The 21523-nt window shown below is 46.2% G+C and overlaps 1 protein-coding gene across 1 annotated transcript; it reads right to left on the reverse strand.

Annotated features, from left to right (window-relative positions):
- Positions 1–606: 606 nt before the first annotated feature.
- Positions 607–19539, reverse strand: LOC133051899 (exosome complex component MTR3-like). The gene is made up of 2 exons (XM_061136575.1): positions 14755–19539; positions 607–746 (listed from the first exon to the last, which is right to left on the reverse strand). The coding sequence occupies exon 1, from the start codon at positions 19514–19516 to the stop codon at positions 18698–18700; it is 819 nt and encodes a 272-aa protein (XP_060992558.1). The 5' UTR covers positions 19517–19539; the 3' UTR covers positions 607–746; positions 14755–18697.
- Positions 19540–21523: the final 1984 nt, after the last annotated feature.

Raw genomic sequence — 21523 nt, forward strand, 5'->3', positions numbered from 1 at the left:
CTGACACCACATAATATAGGACCACAAAAGCTCCTCCAACACAAACACCTACATTGCTTGGCCCCCGCTAATAGCTTTTGGACTGAATTGGTCAGCGAGAGGAGAGAAAGAAGAAACCTGGTCATTTGGGGTAGCCCTCTATTCCTTGTTTGTGTTTCCAGTTCTTCTAGTTTCTTTAAATATACCAAAGAAGGACGTCCCTGGTGCTCCAGGGGCCAAGACTCCAAGCTCACAACGCAGGGGCTCAGGTTCCATTCCTGGCGAGGGAACTAGATCCCACATGCCATAACAAAGACCCAGATGCCGCAAAAAAGGTCAAAGATCCTCTGTGCTATAACTAAGACCCAGTGCAGGCAAAGAAATAAATCAGTGTTTTCTAAAATCTAAGTCAAAAAATACATACCGAAGAGATCAATTTTACTTTCTAGGTCTACAAAATGAGTGGAAGAATACATTTCTTATTCAAACAAAAGCAGACATTTCCAGTATCTGAGGGCTTTGGAGATTTGGTTTTGCCACTTGTTTCTGCTATCTCTCACTCAAGAGTGTTTTTTCCTTCTTAATTGTCATGTCGTGTTTATTGATGACTTACACGTAGGAGAAGCCTGGAAATCCTGCAATCAGGGTGGCTTCCTGGAGGTGCCAAACCAGATGCCCTCCCTACTTCGGTGACAAAAGCCTTCCATCAGGTGAGCTTCAGTTGACCACAGAAGTTCTGCAACAGGCAGATGTGAGCAGCAGTGAGCCTAAAAGCAAAAACGGACACACACCCATGGGCCCGGAGGTTGGAGAGAAACGGGTCAGTCAGAATCACATTCAGCCAAACAAAATAAAAACTCCTCATGGTTCCAGTCATGGCAAAACAGCAAATAATAGAAGCAGTTTGTGGAACGGTATATCAATGCTATGGAGTGTTCCAGGCCCTTCACATGAAACTGTGTAGTAGGAGTTGGGTTGAAAGGGATCCCTGAAATCATGACTCACAGAAACTTTGAAAACCGTTGTTTTTGGAATTTTTCCTCTCCCTCTGGGGATCCTAGTAAAAGCTGAACCCCTAGGAAAGGCAGGGAGGGTGCCCTGACATCATGACAAGGAAGGTCGTGGGCCACAAGAGGCTGTCTGGCTAGATTCAGGGGTCACAGGCCCAGCCCAGATCTCTTAACCTTGCCCGTATTCTGCTCCCTTTGGTCCCCCTGCAGGCCACACTACCACCCCTCACTCACCCCGAGTGCTCTTCGTGCCCACCCTCTTTTTGATCCCCCACAGACAGTCACCAAATCCATTCTGCCCTGGACTCCCACTTTCATGGGTCCCCACCCCTCCAACCCCAAGGCCGCCACCCCAACTCCAATGGCCTGCCCTCTTTAGCCTTCTGATGGCAAAGGCCCTGCTTCCAGTGCCCCGCTGATCCCAGAACCTAGTTCTCTCTCCCTGCTCCTGCTGTGTCTGTCTCATGGCAGCTGAGAGCATCTAGTCCCCCCATGGTCAGTATGAGGACAATATGCAACTCTGTTGTGAGTTTCACAGCACGGCTCCTCTAGGACACAACCACTTGTCCTAGCAAAAGATTTGGGAATTTTGAAAGTTCTGCCTTGGGAATAAAGCCTGCAGTGGTAGCTGCTCTTCTGTCTGAGTGGCTACAATATTCCTTCCTCAGACTAAGGACCATTACTGAAGAAACCACCAGGGGGCAACGATGCTCTATTTAATTCTAATTGCCTCATTATAAAAGTGGGGGACATTTGGAAAATATAGAGAGACCAATAGTAGAAAATAAAAGCCATCTGACACCTTGTATGTCAGATAACCATTCAGAGCTTAACGGCATTTTGCTTACATTATTTTTCCCATCTACTTAAACATAAATAAAATGTCAATGTAACATTTATCCACACACTCTCTGGCTTCTACGTTGAAATAACATCTTGTAAAGATCTTTCCAAGGTGTTATTTATTCTTCTATGGCATTACTTTCTAATATTTAATTATTGCAAAACACATGGACAGTATACTTCACAGAGGTTCAATTTCTATGCATACAGTAGAGAGGAAAAAGAAAGTTCCCTCTGCCCTTCTAGATTCTTGACTGAGACTCCCCCCTCCTCTCCATAATAAAAGACAAATACACAGGAGAACAACAAGTTTAAAACCATAGATACCTCCTGTATACACTGCAGAGACCTAGGAAACCTGAGGAACTCACCCAAATGGCCCAAACTACCACATTAAGTACCATCTCCAGCTAAAGACAAAAGCAGGTGTTGGGGGTGGGGGGCGGTTAGGGGAGGGAACCAAGAAAGAAATAGTAAACGAGGGTGAAGTTGCAATGCAAACTTAAGTCTTTCTCCACTGATAAAGAGTTTCAGGAGATAAAGTCATCCATCCCCCACCCCCCCCCCCTTTCTGAGAGCAGGAGACACCCTTACAAATGGAGGTTTCCCTTAGAAGTGTAAAGGTATCTTATCAAAGAGTAACTTCTACTTGGTTTTCAGAGCTTCTCCTCTGTCTGTAACATCTCAGAAATAACCAGCCCCTAATGATCAATATGCCAAACAGGCATATTCTGGTGTGGCAAGCTCTGCTCTCCCTTCAATACCACTGATAAGCCCTTTAGTTTAGGGGATCAATGACCAGAAGAGGTATTGCTGGCTCAAGGGCAAGCCAACCAATCCTTTTAGGTTTGGACACCTATTGCCAAGTTGCTTTCCAGAAAGACTGCTCTCTCTGGAAGTGTGAGAGAATGCTGCTGTGATCTTGTCATTGGCAACACTGGTCCTATCTTTTGAAGTCTTTACCAGTTTGACGGGCAACGTATTTCTTCACAGGTGTTTTAAACTGTGCCTTGTCAATCAAGTGTAAAAGACACATTTACTGAGCACTGATTCACTGTCATACCTGGTGCACACGAGAACCCAGAAGGGGGTAAGACAGATACCATGCCACTCTCCCCAGTCTCCGGTTCTAAGGAGATGAGCTGTGCTCAGCTGCTCAGTCGTGGCTGACTCTTCACTACCCCGTGCATGGTAGCCAGCCAGACAGACTTCTCTGTCCCTGGGATTTCCTAGGCAACAGTACTGGAGTGGGTTGCCATTTCCTACTCCAGGGGGTCTTCCCAACCCAGGTATCGAACCCACATCTCTTGTGTCTCCTGCATCGCAGGCAGGTTCTTTACCAATCGAGCTATGAGGGAAGCCCAAAAGGTCGTGAACCCAAAACTAGATTTAATACATGATCCAACTTTTGTTTCAATTTCTCCCAGAAACGTGATCTTAATCAACATGTCTGGATTTACCAATAAGGTAATCTGTCTACCATAAGCTCTGTCTATCCCCCTGAGGAAGAAAAGGCCATCTGCATGAAAAAAACAAACCAAAAACCCCCCTCCCTTTCCTTGCTCCCCTAATCACCCCATATCCTACATTTTGAAAAGGACAAATTCAAAGCCCCGCCATTCTGTCTGGGCTGGCAACTGAAATGCTCCCCTGGCCTTGCACTAAGAGGTGGCCTGCCTGTTCCCTATTTCACCAGGAAAGCAGATACTAATGCAGCAGACCCTGTTAAGGGACGTTCTCTCCCTCCACTGCAAGGTTAGCGCGGCGCGTGCGCCGTGGGGGCGCGTGCGCCGTGGGGGCGCGTGCGCCGTGGGGGCGCGTGCGCCGTGGGGGCGCGTGCGCCGTGGGGGCGCGTGCGCCGTGGGGGCGCGTGCGCCGTGGGGGCGCGTGCGCCGTGGGGGCGCGTGCGCCGTGGGGGCGCGTGCGCCGTGGGGGCGCGTGCGCCGTGGGGGCGCGTGCGCCGTGGGGGCGCGTGCGCCGTGGGGGTACACCAGGATAAACCGCTGCTTGTGATAAGGACCTTGCAGAAGCAATCAGCCCGTGTCCCTGAGCAGAAGCCCCGGACCCTTCCACCATCCTTAAGCGGAGTCACAGAGTCGAGGCTTCAAGAGTGAAAATCTCTAATGATAGTGCGCAGTCTTCTTTTAGAAAACGTGAAATGAGGAAGCCTTCGTCCTCCAAAATTCTTCCCTTACTACCTTTCTTCTCACTGCTCTTTTCCTGAATTCCTGAGTAGCCAGGACACAAGGTGAGTTCCGGAGGGTTAACTTAACCTTCTAATGTCTTCAGCAATTCATCATATTTAGGATCAGTTCTGTCATCTTAGACTGGCATTTGGTCTGTAAAAGTATTGGTGGACAACATCTATTTTCACACCTATAATTTTTTTTCTTTACTTGCTGCAAAACAACTTCAAGGCAACATCAAAAGAAATACTTGTGTTGGGTGAGAAGCAAAACAAGGCGAATAGTTCATCCCCCAAACGCAGCAAGTGCAGTCATTTTTCCTCACTCTTTTTCCGTTTGGACTTGCCATCTGATTAACACAGTAGCATCTAGAAGATTTGGATAAATGTTGCCGTTGGTGGTAGTGTCAAAGATAAACAAAGCCAGACACTAAAGTGGTCAGGACAGATTTTAATCAGTAACATAATATTGCAACACAGAGAATATTCCAGCGTGACCTTTGATTTGTACAGAAGTGACTGGGTGTTTTTACAGGGAAAATGAAGGAACAAGGAAGGGTGTAAGTGAAGGTTCAGTAGAGTCAGGCAAGTGAAAAATTACAAAAAGTGGAAAGTTGTTTGAAGGGAGTCAGTGTGAAACCCATCTGGGTTTATTAACTGGTGCCTGTCAATATGTAGGTCCTCCCCTTCCAGAGAACCTGGGAGAAAGGGACGCTATGTCCTGCTGTTGCCTGGAAGTAACAGTAAATTATTTTGGCAGCCTTGAGTTTTCTAACACAGGCATGTTGAAGGGGACTAAGGTCATCCTTGGGAGGAGACCCTGAGCTGTTTCCAACTATTTTAGTATTTGTTCACATCTTTATTGACCAAGTTCGAGGCTTAAGTGAGAAGAGGGCTCAGAGGAGACTAGCTAGAGTTTGGTCGAGGAGAGCACCTTTATCAGCAGACCACAAGGCTTCAGTGGTATGTGACGCCAATCACAAGCCCACACGATAGAGCAGAGGGGATCTCATAGGCCAAGATGCATGGAACTGCCTCATGTGGGATGGGAGAGCAGGGCCTGAGCCACCCGCAGGGTGGACCCTCTCTCTTTCCTCTCAGTTCTGTCTACTCATGCACACAAAACAAAGTTCTGTTCTGGTGAGAGTGAACCGGCAAGACAACTTTGACAGGGAGCAAGAATTTAGAAAACAGTGGACAGCCTGCAAAATGTGTATTGGAGAGAGCCCAGATGCTCCTTCCTCTGTGCCCTGCTGTCCTGAGGACAGCTTGTGGATGGTTTACATTAATATATGCCCATATAGCACTCAGGGACTTTGCTCTACCCTCCTGGAAAACTCCCAGTTACTGTCCCCACTGCCAGCCTTGGAGAGGATAGGATCAAGGGCTATCGGTCTTTTGTGTCACATGCAGATAACATGTCAGTATTTTCCAGGTTAGCTTTTGGGGTGGGGATGGAGTTGTGGGTGGGGTAGACATACCTTCCTGAACTCGTGCTCAGGAGCTCTGCTTGCAGACTGCCTCAGGAGTCTACATATTTCAGAGTTCTCCAGGAGATTTAAGCTTCCAGGCTTCCAGATATGGAGGTTTCAAGGTTCCAAGAGCCTCCTTGACTAGGCTCAGAACTCCTGCAGTATCCACACCACCAGCAGCACCACATTCTGTAGGTCAAGGCCAAGTCACAGACCAGCTCAGACTCAAGAGCCTAGAGAAATAGACTCTACTTCTTGATGGAACGACTGGCATAGTCCCAGTGCCAAGGGCTGCACGTCTAGCAATGGAAGGAATTGTTGGAACCTTCTTTGCAGTCAACTGACCAATCTACCTAGAACCAATATTTCACCATTCCAGGTGCTAAGGAATTGTTATGGAGTACTTGGCATGCAAGCATTCACAGCTCCTCCTTTAGCCATTTTAAAAGGACGTCCAAATGATCCTCTCTGAAGAGGCTGGCTTCCCATGTTTAATCACTGATTATCACGGTTAAATGGTATGTTCAAGAAGCAGACCATGGGCTGGAATTGCACAGTACAATCAGTCATACATAAATACGTTAATAGTCATTCTTGCTTTTACACAACAGAATCAACTCAACTAGTTTAAATTAGCAAATACGAATTAGAGATATATTAGGTTATAATCTGTGGGAAAGATAGTGGAACAGACTCTAGGTTCGGCTTCTTGGACCAACTCTGGTGGATAGGCAAGGGAGAACTTAGAAATCACTGGCATCAGATTGGCAGAACCTAAGTTATGTGTCTAAAGCTTAGCAGCAAGGGAAGCTAGGAAAAGCAGGGAGTTTAGCGAGGGAGGAGGGCATACAGTTCTATGGGTTTTAATAGATTTTTATACAGTAGCTGTATCACTCCCCAAAGAACTTCCTTCTACCATTGCTTTATATTGATACCCTCCCCCAGCAATATACTCTGGCACCCACTGATCTCTCCATAAGTCTAGTTCTGTCTTTTCAAGAAAGTCATATAAGTGGAATCATATAGTATGCAGCTGTAGTGACTAGCTTCTTTCACTCAGCACAGCTTTGCAGTTCATGCAACTTGTTCAGTATATCAAGAATTCATTCCTTTTTATTGCTGCATCTCAGTGTATGAAAGTGCCAGTGTTTGCTTATCCTTTCACTGGTTGAATGATATTTGAGTTGTTTCTAGTTTCTGGCAATGATGAATTGAGCTGCCATATGTGTGTGCAAGTTTTGGTGGGAACACACGTTTTCAGTTCACTTGGGTAAATACCTAGAAGTGGGATTGATGAGTCATGTGGTGCATGCATGCTAAGCTGCTTCAGTCGTGTCCAACTATTTGCAACCCTGTGGACAGTAGCCTGCCAGGCTCCTCTGTCCATGGGATTCTCCAGGCAAGAATACTGGAGTGGGTTGCCATTTCCTTCTCCAGGGGATCTTCCGACCCAGGGGTCGAACCCGGGTCTCCCGCATTGGAAGCAGACAGCTTTAACCTCTGAGCCACTGGGGAAGCCCTTGCTATTTTAAGGGATGCTATTGTAAACATTGCCTTATATATGCTTATCTGCTTTTGTGCTCATGCTTTAGGTGAGAATTCTAGAATTGGAATTGTATCAAAGCCATGAACATTCTCCAGACTCTTGATGAATTTTCTCAGATTGATTTTTGGAAGTTATATAAATTTCCACTTCTGTTAATAAAGTATAAGGCAGCGCATATCATTACACCCTCGCTAAAAGTAAAGTATTACTTTATAACCATTGTATCTGACAAACAAGAAGGATACCTAACAATTCACTTCATTTTCATTTCTTTGATTTCAAGTAAGGTGAAGACTTTTCCATTTGTATTGTTTTTCTTTCGTCTTTCCATGTATTCTGTTCCTTACCTTTGCATAGTTTTTCCATGACCATTATTATGAAGATGTTCTCCTGAAAGTTCTACTGTTTCACGGTTCACATTTAGATCAGCAGTTCATCTGGGAAATAATTTTTGTGTAAGGTAAGACAGGGATCAACATTCACTTTTTTTTCTATTTGGATATCTCACTAAGGGTCCCCAGCCTCCGGGCCCCAGACCAGTACCTCTTAACTCCTTTGAGATCAACGGTGGCATTAAATTAGGAATACAGTGCACAATATATGAGATGCGCTTGAATCATCCCCAGACCATCTTCCAACCCAGGGATTGAACCTGGGCCTCTTATGTCTCCTGCATTGAGACATTGCTAGCATTGCTAGTGGTTCTTTACCACCAGCGCCAGCTGGGAAGCCATGTAGTAAGTGTATGGTTAACTCTGTAAGAAAGCACCAAACTGTTTTCCTGAGTGGCTGTATAATTTTGCATTCCCCCAGCAATATGTGAGAGTTCTGGTTGTTCTCACCAGCATTTGGTAGTGTCCGTATTTTTAATTTCAGCCATTATAACAGGTCCTGCTGTGGACTTTTTTCTGTGTGTCTCCCCAAAATGTACATACTGAATCCCTAATCCCCACTGTCTGGTATTAAGAGGTGGGGCCTTTGGAGGGTAATTAAGTCATGAGAGGGGAGCCCTTTGTATGGGATTAGTGCCCTTATAAGAAGAGATAGGAGAGAGCTGGCTTTCCCTCGCTGCTCTCTGCTATGTGAGGCTACAATGAGATGATGACCATCTTCTCCGTAGAGGTATCTCATAGAGGGCTGACTTTGCATGGGAATTGTTGAACCTCTAAAGGAAACATGTTGAACATCTTTTCATGTGCTTATTCTCCATCGTATATTCCTCTTTGTGAAGTATCTGTTTGAGTCTTTTGCTCACATGTAAATTGCATTGTTCTACTGTTGTATTGAGAGTTCTTTATAATATTTTCAGTGAGTCCTTTGCCAGATATGTGATTTGCAATATTTTCTCTTGGTCTGTATCTGTTGTGAGAGACAATTCACCGTGGGCCGGATATGTCCCTGCACGTTCTTTGCTGGGTGAGGCCCTAACCATGCTTTCCCCTGGCCATCTCTCACCCTGAAGGATGTGCTGACTCACTCCAATAAGGAACAGGCTTGCTCCTCCTTATTGTGAAAGAAACAAGGGACTTCCCTGGTGGTTCAGTGGTTAAGAATCAGCCTTCCACTGCAGGGGAAATGCTTTCAATCCCTGGTCAGGGAACTAAGATCCCACATGCCATGGAGACACTGAGCCTGTGCCCCGTAACTCCGGAGCCTGTGCACCACAACTAGAGAGTCCATGTGCCACAACAAAACATTCCACATGGTGTAATGAAGATCCCGCATGCCACAACTAAGAACTGACTCAGCCAAATGAATGAATAAAACATTTAAAAAAGAAAGCAGTGAATCTGCCAAACTCAGCATTTCCTCTTGGAACAGAGTCCACTGTGTGTGCAGGCACCCATGATGGACCCTTTGCATCCCCCCATGGGACTTGGGTGCATGACGCTGGCACAAGCATCACAGGAACACTCTGCTTCTACTTTTTCAGTGCGTAATAAAGTGCTTTGTCTGATTCTATAGCCTTGTGTCTTCTTTCAGCATCCATGAAACATGTATATACAGCAGGTTAACTTGTTCATATGTAAGTAGGATAAAATCTCAGATCCTGCACAGTGCTTGACAGCTTTGGAGACAAGGGTGGGAGGCTGACAGAGACAGGGATTTCTGGAAGATGAAAGATAAGGGCCCACACAAGCCCAGTTATAGAATATGAGAACACTTCTGGGGATCCAGTAGAGAATGCTCTTGCCCAAGTGGTGAGTAAGTGAGAATGAATTAAAGATCCCTCACTGTCCTACCTGTTAATGAACTGTTGGCTAAAACAAGATGTACAGCTTGAGAGTTGTTGAGTTAAGTTTATTTGGGGCAGCATGAGGACTGCAGCCCAGGAGGCAGCATCTCAGACAGCTCTGAGAGACTGCTCCAAAGCGGCAGTGGGGGAAAGTCAATATACAAGATTTTGGTGAAGGGGGAGTTCAATACCACGAAGCACTCATTTTACAAAAGGATTTTTGTTAGTCCTGAGGATCTGATATCACCATGAATGGATTTAGTGCTTCTCTAGATATGAGGCGATGCAAGGATTGAGATCATAAAATCTGTTCCTAAAAACATCCAACTATTTAAAGACCTTTCCCATCAGATTCCCTGAAGCACAGAGTGCCTCACTCCACTCTACACTCCCTCAGGGGTTGTTGAAGGTCAACAGCTAAAGCAGCATGGGGTTCAATCTCCTTAGAGGCAGATGGCAAATGCCTTTGTTGTTCAGTCATTGGCAATGCTCTTGGAAAGTGCCAATTTGTAGTTGACACGGCCCCCTTGTGGTCATAAATCCGACCATACTTTGGGAGGCATTTCATGACCACGTTGTCCCGCATTGCTGGGAAGGCTCGTTCCCAGTTCTGGAGAAGGTTTTTGTTGACAAGACACTCAATGTGCTATTACTGGACTAGGTCTTAATAGTCAAAGATCTCTGGACACCTGTCTTCTAGTTATGGTCCAGGAAAGTATTCCCTCTTGTTGCATCTTTTCATACCTGCTGCTGCTGCTGCTAAGTCGCTTCAGTCATGTCCAACTCTGTGCGACCCCATAGATGATAGCCCACCAGGCTCCCCCATCCCTGGGATTCTCCAAGCAAGAACACTGGAGTGGGTTGCAATTTCCTTTTCCAATGCATGAACGTGAAAATCGAAAGTGAAGTTGCTCAGTCCTGTCTAACTCTTAGCGACCCCATGGACCACAGCCTACCAGGCTCCTCCGTCCATGGGATTTTCCAGACAAGAGTACTGGAGTGGGGTGCCATTGCCTTCTCCACTTTTCATACCTAGAGTTACACTATTAAAATCATTCATCATATATTGAGCTATACATTTGATCAGCTGCTTCAAGTCCAGTCATCATTTTCATTGGAGGCTCAGTCACACACTTGGTAATACAATAAGAATCTTGTGAAACAAAATACAAATGATATAGTGGAATTAAAAGTAAATATTTTAGCCATGAGCCGCCTACACCAGTTTTTTTTTAAAAGATCGTCAAGACTAGGGAATGGGTCACTTAAAGCAGAAATCTGATTTTTCATGTGGTTCAAATGTGTTACATTAAAGGATGTACCACGTATGAAAATCTGGCATTCAGATTGAATTATAGCACAGATATCCCTGTGAGATCCTATAAGGTGTCAAGGGCCTTGCAGTTGTGTAGCAATGCCTTTCTCATCATAGAGATCTCAGAATTCAATAGGCTAATAAGGATTTTTACATCTATGTTCATCAGTGATATTGGCCTGTAGTTTTCTTTTTTTGTGGCATCTTTGTCTGGTTTTGGAATTAGGGTGATGGTGGCCTCATAGAATGAGTTTGGAAAGTTAACTTCTGCAATTTTCTGGAAGAGTTGGAGTAAGATAGGTGTTAGGTCTTCTCTAAATTTTTGGTAGAATTCAGCTGTGAAGCCATCTGCTCCTGGGCTTTTGTTTGCTGGAAGATTTCTGATTATAGTTTCGATTTCCGTGCTTGTGATGGGTCTGTTAAGATCTTCTATTTCTTCCTGGTTCAGTTTTGGAAAGTTATCCTTTTCTAGGAATTTGTCCATTTCTTCCAAGTTGTCCATTTTATTGGCATAGAGCTGCTGGTAGTAATCTGTTATGATCCTTTGTATTTCAGTGTTGTCTGTTGTGATCTCTCCGTTTTCATTTCTAATTTTGTTGATTTGGTTCTTCTCCCTTTGTTTCTTAATGAGTCTTGCTAATGGTTTGTCAATTTTGTTTATCTTTTCAAAAAACCAGCTTTTAGTTTTGTTGACTTTTGCTATGGTCTCTTTTGTTTCTTTTGCATTTATTTCTGCCCTAATTTTTAAGATTTCTTTCCTTCTACTAACCCTGGGGTTCTTCATTTCTTCCTTCTCTAGTTGCTTTAGGTGTAGAGCTAAAGCATTAAAAGAATTCATTTGAATCAGTTCTAATGAGATGGATGAAACTGGAGCCCATTATACAGAGTGAAGTAAAGCATAAAGATAAAGACCAATACAGTATACTAACGCGTATATATGGAATTTAAAAAGATGGTAATGATAACCCTATATGCAAAACAGAAAAAGAAACACAGATGTACAGAACAGAATTTTAGACTCTGTGGGAGAAGGCGAGGGTGGGATGTTCTGAGAGAACAGCATTGAAACAAGTATACTATCAAGGGTGAAACAGATCATCAGCCCAGGATGGATGCATGAGACAAGTGCTCAGGGCTGGTGCACTGGGAAGACCCAGAGGGATGGAATGGAGAGGGAGGCAGGAGGGGGGCTTGGGAGGGGGAACACATGTAAATCCATGGCTGATTCATGTCAGTGTATGACAAAAACCACTGCAATACTCTAAAGTAATTAGCCTCCAACAAATAAAAATAAATGGAAAAAATATAATAATAATAAAAATAAGCTAATAGCCCAATTACTATCATTTAAAGCTTATGAAAGTTGTTAAGGCATAGATATGGTCAGTTACATCCTCCAACCCCATTGAAGGCACACGCACACACACACATGCAAGCTGCTAAATGGTCATACCAGTAGAATACACATTTTGACCCATTGCGATCATACCAATGGTAGATTGGTTAGGGTCACCTCTAATTCATTATCATGTATGACCTTAAATTCATGGGAATCCCAGGCTACACCTTCATATCCATCCCTGTAGATGTGAAGGCCATAAATTAGTTCCACAAATCCACTGAGTTCCATACCAATCACGCTCTCTAAGGGTAATAATAGACATAGTTCAGAAAGCACCCAGGCTTGTCTCATGAGTACCAGGTTGATCAGTTTTAGTATGATTTAACACTTCTCAACATAGAGGAGCTTTTAAATGACCATAGCCTGATATTAACCATGTAGATCCACCCCATAATTGTGGGGCTTTACCTTTTCATAGATGAGAGGTTAATTTTTTTAATAGAGACTTAGCTCATCACTCTGATTGAGTTTAAATGACCCTAAGAGAAAACTTAAATCTATGGCCAGCACCCCCAGAGCAGGTATCATTAATTGGCCAGGTGAGAGAATCCCATCTAGTAATATCATGAAGCTAGAACAGGACTGAACACTCATCTGAAATAAATTTCCTAGTGGGTATTCCTAGAGAACAGAAATCCACCAAGGTAACCCAGAAGTACTAGACAAAGGTAATTGGCCACAACCAAACAATTGGATTGAGTTTTACTTTTTCTTTAAGGCCAATCAGATTAGAGCTCATTTACAAACTGATCTCAGCAATCAGCAATATTATAAAAAGAAACAAAGACACACACTGAGACATACATACATCCAAACAGACACAAGAGACCCTATAGCTTTGTTTTCCAAACTTAGTTATGCATAAAAAATGGTTGGAGTAAGATTTTAAAAGGCTTTGTTCTCCTTTTGTACCTTTTGGTTTCAGGAATTAGACATGGTCTAGATCCAGAGACATCTGGTCTAAAGGTATAGAAGGACTTATTTCCTCGGGACAACAATTCTTAAAAAGATATTTTTTCTTCAAGCTTCCTCTGGACTCTAAAGAACATTGTGACCACATTGTCAAAAATTGTATTCTTTTTTTGTGACCATAGTTTTATAGCCGAAATTTAGACCAGATAGTGCTCAACTTGGCCCTGATGACAAGGGCAGATTGGTCCCAGCAAGGACTGTCCCTCTGGGGAAGTAGGGGTCTTGGTTTAATCAGCCCCAGGCTGTTGATTACAGGAGGAAGTCCTGGACATAAGGGAACTTCAGTTCATTTTCCTATCCTATGTCAATAAAGATCTAATAGTTTCAGGCCATTTTTCTTGCCATTGGATCATAGCTATAGATTAACCAATCATTTAAAAATATTTTCCCAAAGGGTTCCCAGGTCGGGTGTGGAACCTTAATTCACATATTAGCTCAAACAGTTTGTATCAGATGTCTGTGCACTCAAACCAAACCAACAAACCAAACCAAACCAGAACTTCACCAGCCAGGAGTCACACTCCAAATGAAACAAAAGGCAAAGAGATGCCCGGAAATCAAAAGCCAAGTGGCAAGAGTGCCCCAAAAAGATGGTAAAGGGATGCCACAAAATGAAAAGCCAAATGGCATAAATGCCAAATGTGACTTCCCAGTTCAATTAGACCTGCAAGCTGGCAAAGTCAGTCCTAGCAGCCTTTTAATTCTGATAGATTCAAGCAATTTCTTGTTGATTTTCTGGGAAGAAGTTGCTCTATCATTTCTGGTTTTAGAAGCTGCTAGAAAGCAGTCAAAGCACAGCCGGCCTTTTCTAATTGTGCATGTAAAAATACCAATTTTAGACTATCAAAAGAACCCAAGTTTGGCCATTTTAGGTTGAGCTCTCTCTTAGTAGAATTTCTCCAATTAATTAGGTTGTTGCAACTATGAGCTCCATATGTATTGTACATGAAACTGGCTAGAGAGTTAGAGGCTGACTTTCTGACACCCCTTTATTTCTGTTGAGAGATCACTAGTGAACTTGTGTAGTGGGCCCATGTGCTGCTTGTGAGCCTAACTCTTTCAGGAGTTACCCCAGAGTCATTTCAGCTTGTCTTTATGTGTCTCGGATTCTGCCTCCAGCAATCTAAGACCATTATGGCTGCTCAGGTCGCTGAATGGCCAGTTCTTATGTCGGATCCCCGGACGAGCAAGTATTTTAATTAATGAGTGGGTTTCCCTATGGGCCCACTGCACGGTATGAGGACTAGGCCTCCACCACTCCCATAAATTTCTCAGTCACCTGAGAAAACCGAAACCGGCCGGGAGGAGTCTGATCCCTTTTCTTCAGAGCAAAGCTCTCATGTATTTTCCTCACTTTTATCCTGACAAATTCTATAAAGGCAGTCAAACTGAGGAAAAGTGTCAGATCAGCCTCTTACTTAAACACTCAGCCAAGACCATTCAGTCCCCTCCAATGGAGTGACCTTGGCATCTTTCAGCCAAGTCCTGGGTATTCCTTGATGTTTTCCCAATCGAGCCCCCCCCACCCAGTACCTTTCCACTGGGTGGGCAATTCTCCTGGCATCTTTCAGCCAGCCCCCCACCTAGCATCTTTTGACTGGGTGGGAATTCCTCGGTATCTTTCAAGTGAGCCCCACTCAGTGTCTAGACCGGGAGTGGGTATCCCCAAGATGTTTCAACTGGGCTCCCCCTAGTATCTTTCCTACTAGGAGGGGGCAGGTAACCTGCTCCACCACCAAATAAAACTCAGAATCTCAATCAATATGGGAGATTCAAGAACCAGGAGAGACTTACCCAAATTCGTCTGCACTCGCTGAGGAGGAGGATGGGCCTAAGGGGCAGCTGCTGGTACCAAAGCTCCAATCCCCCATGGAGTCCATTCAAAGGAAGGAAGTCCACTCTGGGTCGCTTCGTCAGTCTCCATAACTGTGCTGTTTGTGAGATTCTGTTTCCCAATTTAAGCTGAATTAGAGGCTATGTGCTGAGAGGCAGGATTGAAACATGCCACCTGATTGGTCCCTGAGTTCTTTTTTCCCCTCTCTCTCCCCTCCCTGGGTTCCATAGGTACCATCTCAAGGGAAAGGGTATTAGCATCTAGGCACTAGTTTCCTTCAACCATCTACTTTTCTTATGACTTAGTATTCATTTCAGAAGTCATCATTCTCTACGGAATTTTCAACTAAGACACAAAAATTCGTCTGCCGGATACCTTGGTCCTTATTCCCCCCAGGTTTTATTGCGATATAATTGACATCCAGCACTCCCAACGAAAGGCAATGCCAAAGAACTTTCAAATTACCACACAACTGCACTCATTTCACATGAGAGCAAGGTTATACTTAAAATCCTTCAAGCTAGGCTTCAGCAGTATGTGAATCGAGAACTTCCAGATGTTCAAGCTGGATTTAGAAAAGGCAGAGAAACCAGAGATCAAATTGTCAACATCCACTGGATCACACAAAAAAGCAAGGGAATTCCAAAAAAAAAAAAAAACCACACACACACATCTACTTCTGCTTCATTGATTATGCTAAAGCCTTTGCCTGTGTGGATCACAGCAAACTGTGGAAAACTCTTAAAGAGATGAGAATATCAAACCACTTTACCTGTTTTCTGAGAAATCTGTATGCAGGTCAAGCAGCAATAGTTAGAACCAGACATGGAACAAAGGACTGGTTCAAAATTCGGAAAGGTGTGCAGCAAGCCTGTATATTGTCACCCTGCTTATTTAACTTACAGGCAGAGTACATCATGGGAAATGCCAGGCTGGATGAAGCACAAGCTGGAAACACGATTGCTGGGAGAACTATCAAAAACCCCAGTGGTTATTTATAGTGGAGGGGGAAATGGTCCAAATACTTGCTCTGCACTCATGCTTGGGCAAGCAATTTCTCTCCAAGGATCTTAAATTCCTCACCTATAACACGAGAGTGTTGTTCTGGAATAGTAGTTCCCAAACTCAGCTCCTCAAAAATCTATCTGCTTTTAGTCATTCGTAATCTGGGGCACTCTGCCCCTAGATATTCTGGTTCAGTAGCTGTGGAGTTAGCAAAGTCAAGGCCTGGATAGGTGTGAAACAAGAACAGAAGCAATCCCCAGGACTTCCACAGGCCCCATGTAAGAAATCTGTGATGTAGATGTTAAAAGGTGCTCCTCCCACAATGGTAACCAGGTTTCCTCATTCTAGGGCTCTGAAAGCCTTGAAGAGTCTAATGTAAGTAGTGAACTATCAATAGATATTAATAGTATGCAACATTCTCAAAGGCGTTTGACCATAGAACCAACACCTACTAACAGTCCAGGCAGAACAGCATTTTCCAGATCACAGCTAAGAAAACCCTAGATTAGGTGTCTTAGCTCAGACTGTCCAAAAAAAGGATCATAGACTAGGTAGCTTAAACTACAGAAATCTATTTCTCACAAATTTGGAGGCTGTTAACTCCAAGTTTAAGGCAGCAGCATATGATTGCCTTCTCCCTATGTCCTCACATGGCTTTTCCTCAGTGTGTGTGGGCAGAAAGAGATCTCTCTCTCTCTTTTCCTCCGCTTCTAAGGCCATTGATCCTGTTGGATTAAGACTCACCCCTCACGACCTCTTTTAAATTCATCTCCAAAACTTTCTATCTTCAAATACAATCACATTAGAGTTAAGTCTTGAAAAGACTAATTTGGGGTGAGGACTGGTTATGCAACTCAGGCTATAGCACTAGAAGACATCCAAGGCCACTCTGAGTCTATATTCTAAGATTCTCAGTGAACCATTTTGTTCTGACGAATCATTGTTCACAATATGAAGGAATTTCCAGTGGGATAATAGTATAGATAACCTCAGTTCAGTTCAGTTCAGTCACTCAGTCGTGTCCGACTCTTTGTGACCCCATGAACCACAGCACTCCAGGCCTCCCTGTCCATCACCAAGTGCTGGAGTCTACCCAAACCCATGGCCATTGAGTCAGTGATGCCATCCAACCATTTCATCCTCTGTTGTCCCCTTCTCCTCCTGTCCTCAATCTTTCCCAGCATCAAGTGTTCTCAAATGAGTCAGCTCTTCGAATCAGGTGGCCAAATTGGAGTTTCAGCTTCAACATCAGTCCTTCCAGTGAACACTCAGGACTGATCTCCTTTAGGATGGACTGGTTGGATCTCCTTGCAGTCCAAGGGATGCTCAAGAGTCTCCTCCAATACCACAGCTCAAAATCATCAATTCTTTGGCGCTCAGCTTTATTTTGCTGTTGTTCTTGTTAACTAATTTATTTTACTTGGATGCTAATTAATTTACTATTCTGGTGGCTCTTGCCATACATTGACATGAATCAGCCACGGGTGTACCTGTGACCCCCATCCCGAACCCCCTTCCCACCTCCCTCCCCATCACATCCCTCTGGGTTGCCCCAGTGCACCATCTTTGAGTGCCCGGTTTCATGCATCGAACTTGGACTGGTCATCTATTTCACATATGGTAATACACGAGTAACATAGATTTTTAAACTTGGGTTTCTTCAGTGACACAGAACTGCATATATGGTGTGTGGTTTGCCTCCCATCTCATGTGGAAGACTCTCATCTGGGGGTTGATAGGGTTTTGTAAATGTCCATCTAATGGGATGTAACTGGCCCCTTCCCACAGGTCTCTGCCCTGTTTTTCCACGTGGCCACTTTGAAGCTGGGCTAACCCTTCTTCAGTTCCAGTTGCCTTCTTCTGACTTCATGGCCTCCCAGCCCCTCGCCCAGCAGGCTCGGCCTCGGTCCTGTAGGTGCCTTGTTTCTGTCTTGTTCCTTGCTGCTGTGATTCTAGATATTGCAGATCTGCTTTGGAATTATATATTATGTCACTGGGGGCAAATAAAGTCTGTGTTTCTCCCCCGGTCAGGGGTTCTTGGTGTGGTCCCCAGGCCTCATTCTGGTCTCTCAGCTGCCTCAAGCCAGCCTTTCCTAGAGCTGAGCAGGCCCCTGAGACACACACGCTCAGGTCACACCAAGCTGGTGCAGGGAGGACCCCAGGCGGCCCTTTTGCCAATTCAGACCTGAGCACAGACCTGCAGGGCTCAGGAGCCACACAGGCCAGAGCCCACCCTCGTGGTCAGAGAGACCCCTCTGCCCTACAGAATGGCCAGACTCCATCTCCAGCATCCAGAAACTCTCACTCCTGGCAGTTCAGGTGCCGTCTCGCTGGTGGACCGGCGACACCAGGACACATGAAAGATAATGCTTGTCCCAAGCCCTGAGAACACACTCCCCAGCTCGGAAGAGCCTTACTCATTAAAGTCGGTACCAAAAAACAACAGAAGAATGTTTCCGATTATAAGAGTTTTTGATTGGGCTCAGATGTACGTGGAAGGCACAGCCCCCTTGTTCCCGCTCTCAAAAGCAGCCCAGTTATTCAGGAGAGAGTCCCCGGCTGGCCTGCATAGGGTCCATCCCTTGCAGGACAACAGCTCCAGGTTTCCCGATGAGTCCAGCGGAAGTCCTTTCCAACTTAGGAGTCAAGATGCACTGGCAGGTTCCTTCAACTGGGTCGTGGCTGGGAGTCAACTCAATTAGAAAGGTTTCTTTAACGAAGCAGTTGGAAAGAATCGCTCCAACACGGCTATTCTGAGCACGCCTCGGCAGACCCTCTCCGGTGCTCCCAGGTCTCAGCTGCAGTTCGGCGCACACAGTCTGCAGGCCGACGGCGCGGGTCCTTGTGGCGGCAGCGGCGGCTCGGTCCTCGGCGTCCGTCGTTACTCGGGTCTCGGGCTCAGAGGGGCGCGGCGCCACCCCTCCGGCGGGCGGCCCGCACCAAGCACTGCTGGAGAACGGGGTAGAGGCGCTGGCAGCCCTCGAACCCCAGGTGCACGGCCTCCGCCCAGCTCTCATTCGGGCCGCCCTCCCCGCTGCCCAGCAGCCCGGCCACCTGCTTGAGCACCGCCATGAGCGCCACGCTGAGGCCGGCGGCGGCGCGCTCCTCCTCCAGCAGCGTGGGGTCCAGCAGCCAGGCGGGCGCGGGCCCCGGCGCGCGGCTCAGGCCGCAGCCCACCACCAGGTCGTACATCTCGACGCCCGCGGCGGCCAGGGCGAGCGCGGCGGCAGTGAGCGGGGCGGCCAGCGCCGAGCCGCCGTCCCCCAGCAGCAGCGCCCACACCTCGAGCTGCGCGCGCGGGTAGCGGCCCAGGCGCACGGCCGGCTCGAGCGACTCCTGCAGCGCCAGAGCCAGCTCGCGCTCCTCGCCGCTGCCCGGCGCGACACGGCGCCGGCGGCCCGAGAAGGGCGCGCGGCGGAAGTCGCAGAGCAGGCGGCCGCTCAGCGCCGCGGGGGCCTCGCAGCCCGCCCTGGCCGGGCAGCCGCCGCGCTCGCCGCCCTCGGCCTGGCGCGGGCCCGACTCGGCGCACAGCACCTTGGGGCCGCCTGCCTCCAAGTAGGCCGAACCCTTGGCCTGGCTCAGCAGCCCGGCGCGCGCGTACACCGGCCGCAGCCGCGCCGGGTCGCGAGGGGCCGGCGCCTCGCCCTCGCCGGCCGCGTACAGCTGCGGCGGCTGCGACTCCTCGGGCACGCGGATGCGGCGGTGGTCCGCGGGCATGGTGGCGCTGCTGCCGGCCGGCTCCGCGCGTTACCCCACCGTGCGCTGGCGCTTCCGCCCGCTAGCCTGGCCAGCCGCGCGAGGGTGCGCGGGACAGCGGCTGGCCGCTCAGCTTTCTTTCTTCCTTTTTTTTTTTGAAGGTTGTACAGGCCAATAGTTTTATTAATTTTTTTATTTTTCATTTATTTTGATTAGTTGGAGACTAATTACTTTACAATATTGTAGTGGTTTTTGTCATACATTGACATGAATCAGCCATGGATTTACACGTATTCCCCATCACGATCCCCCGTCCCACCTCCCCCTCCACCAGATTCCTCTGGGTCTTCCCAGTGCACCAGGCCCGAGCACTTGTCTCATGCATCCAGCCTGGGCTGGTGATCTGTTTCACCCTAGATAATATACATGTTTCGATGCTGTTCTCTCGAAACATCTCACCCTCGCCTTCTCCCACAGAGTCCAAGATAGTCCAACTCTCACATCCGTGCATGACCACTGGAAAAACCATAGCCTTGACTAGACGGACCTTTGTTGACAAAGTAATGTCTCTGCTTTTTAATATGCCGTCTAGTTTGGTCATAGCTTTCCTTCCAAGGAGTAAGCGTCTTTTAATTTCATGGCTGCAATCACCATCTGCAGTGATTTTGGAGCCCCAAAAAATAAAGTCAGCCACTGATTCGATCGACCCCATTTATTTCCTATGAAGTGATGGGACCGGATGCCATGATCTTAGTGTTCTGAATGGTGAGCTTTAAGCCAACTTTTTCACTCTCCTCTTTGACTTTCATCAAGAGGCTCTTTAGTTCTTCTTCACTTTCTGCCATAAGGGTGGTGTCATCTGCATATCTGAGGTGATTGATATTTCTCCCAGCAATCTTGTTTCCAGCTTATGCTTCCTCCAGCCCAGTGTTTCTCATGATGTACTCTGCATATAAGTTAAATAAGCAGGGTGACAATATACAGCCTTGGTGTACTGCTTTTCCTATTTGGAACCAGTCTGTTGTTCCATGTCGAGTTCTCACTGTTGCTTCCTGACCTGCATACAGGTTTCTCAAGAGGCAGGTCAGGTGGTCTGGTATTCCCATCTCCTTCAGTATTTTCCACGGTTTATTGTGATCCACACAGTCAACGGCTTTGGCATAGTCAATAAAGCAGAAATAGATGATTTTCTGGAACTCTCTTGCTTTTTCAATGATCCAGGAGATGGTGGCAGTTTGATCTCTGGTTCCTCTGTCTGTTCTAAAACCAGCTTGAACATCTGGAAGTTCACGGTTCATGTAGTGCTGAAGCCTGGCTTGGAGAATTCTGAGCATTACTTTACTAGTGTGTGAGATGAGGGCAATCGTGCGGTCGTTTGAGCATTCTTTGGCATTGCCTTTCTTTGGGATTGAAATGAAAACTGACCTTTTCCAGTCCTGTGGCCACTGCCGAGTTTTCCAAATTGGCTGGCATATTGAGTGCAGCACTTTCACAGCATCATCTATTAGGATTTGATATAGCTCAACTGAAATTCCATCACCTCCACTAGCTTTGTTTGTAGTGATGCTTCCTAAGACCCACTTGACTTCACATTCCAGGATGTCTGGCTCTAGGTGTGTGTGAGTGATCACACCATCGTGATTATCTGGGTCGTGAAGATCTTTTTTGTACAGTTCTTCTGTGTATTCTTGCAACCTCTTCTTTTTTTCTTTATTTTATTGTTATTGTTTTTTATTGATTTACATTAGTTGGAGGCTAATTCCTTTACAATATTCTAGTGGTTTTTGCCATACATTGATATGAATCAGCCGTGGATTTACATGTGTTCCCCTTCCTGAATCCCCCTCCCACCTTCCTCCCTATCCCATCCCTCTGGGTCATCCCAGTGCACCAGCCCTGAGCACTTGTCTCAGGCATCAAACCTGGACTGGCAATCTGTTTCACAATTGATAATATACATGTTTCAATGCTATTCTCTCAGATCATGCCCCCCCCCCCCACCTTCTCCCAGAGTCCAAAAGTCTGTTC

The sequence above is a fragment of the Dama dama genome, chromosome X (genome assembly GCF_033118175.1).
Source record: "Dama dama isolate Ldn47 chromosome X, ASM3311817v1, whole genome shotgun sequence".
NCBI lineage: Eukaryota > Metazoa > Chordata > Mammalia > Artiodactyla > Cervidae > Dama > Dama dama.

Coding starts and splice junctions, on each gene's coding strand:
- LOC133051899 (XM_061136575.1), bottom strand. CDS start 19,516: ATGCCCGCGGACCACCGCCGCATCCGCGTGCCCGAGGAGTCGCAGCCG.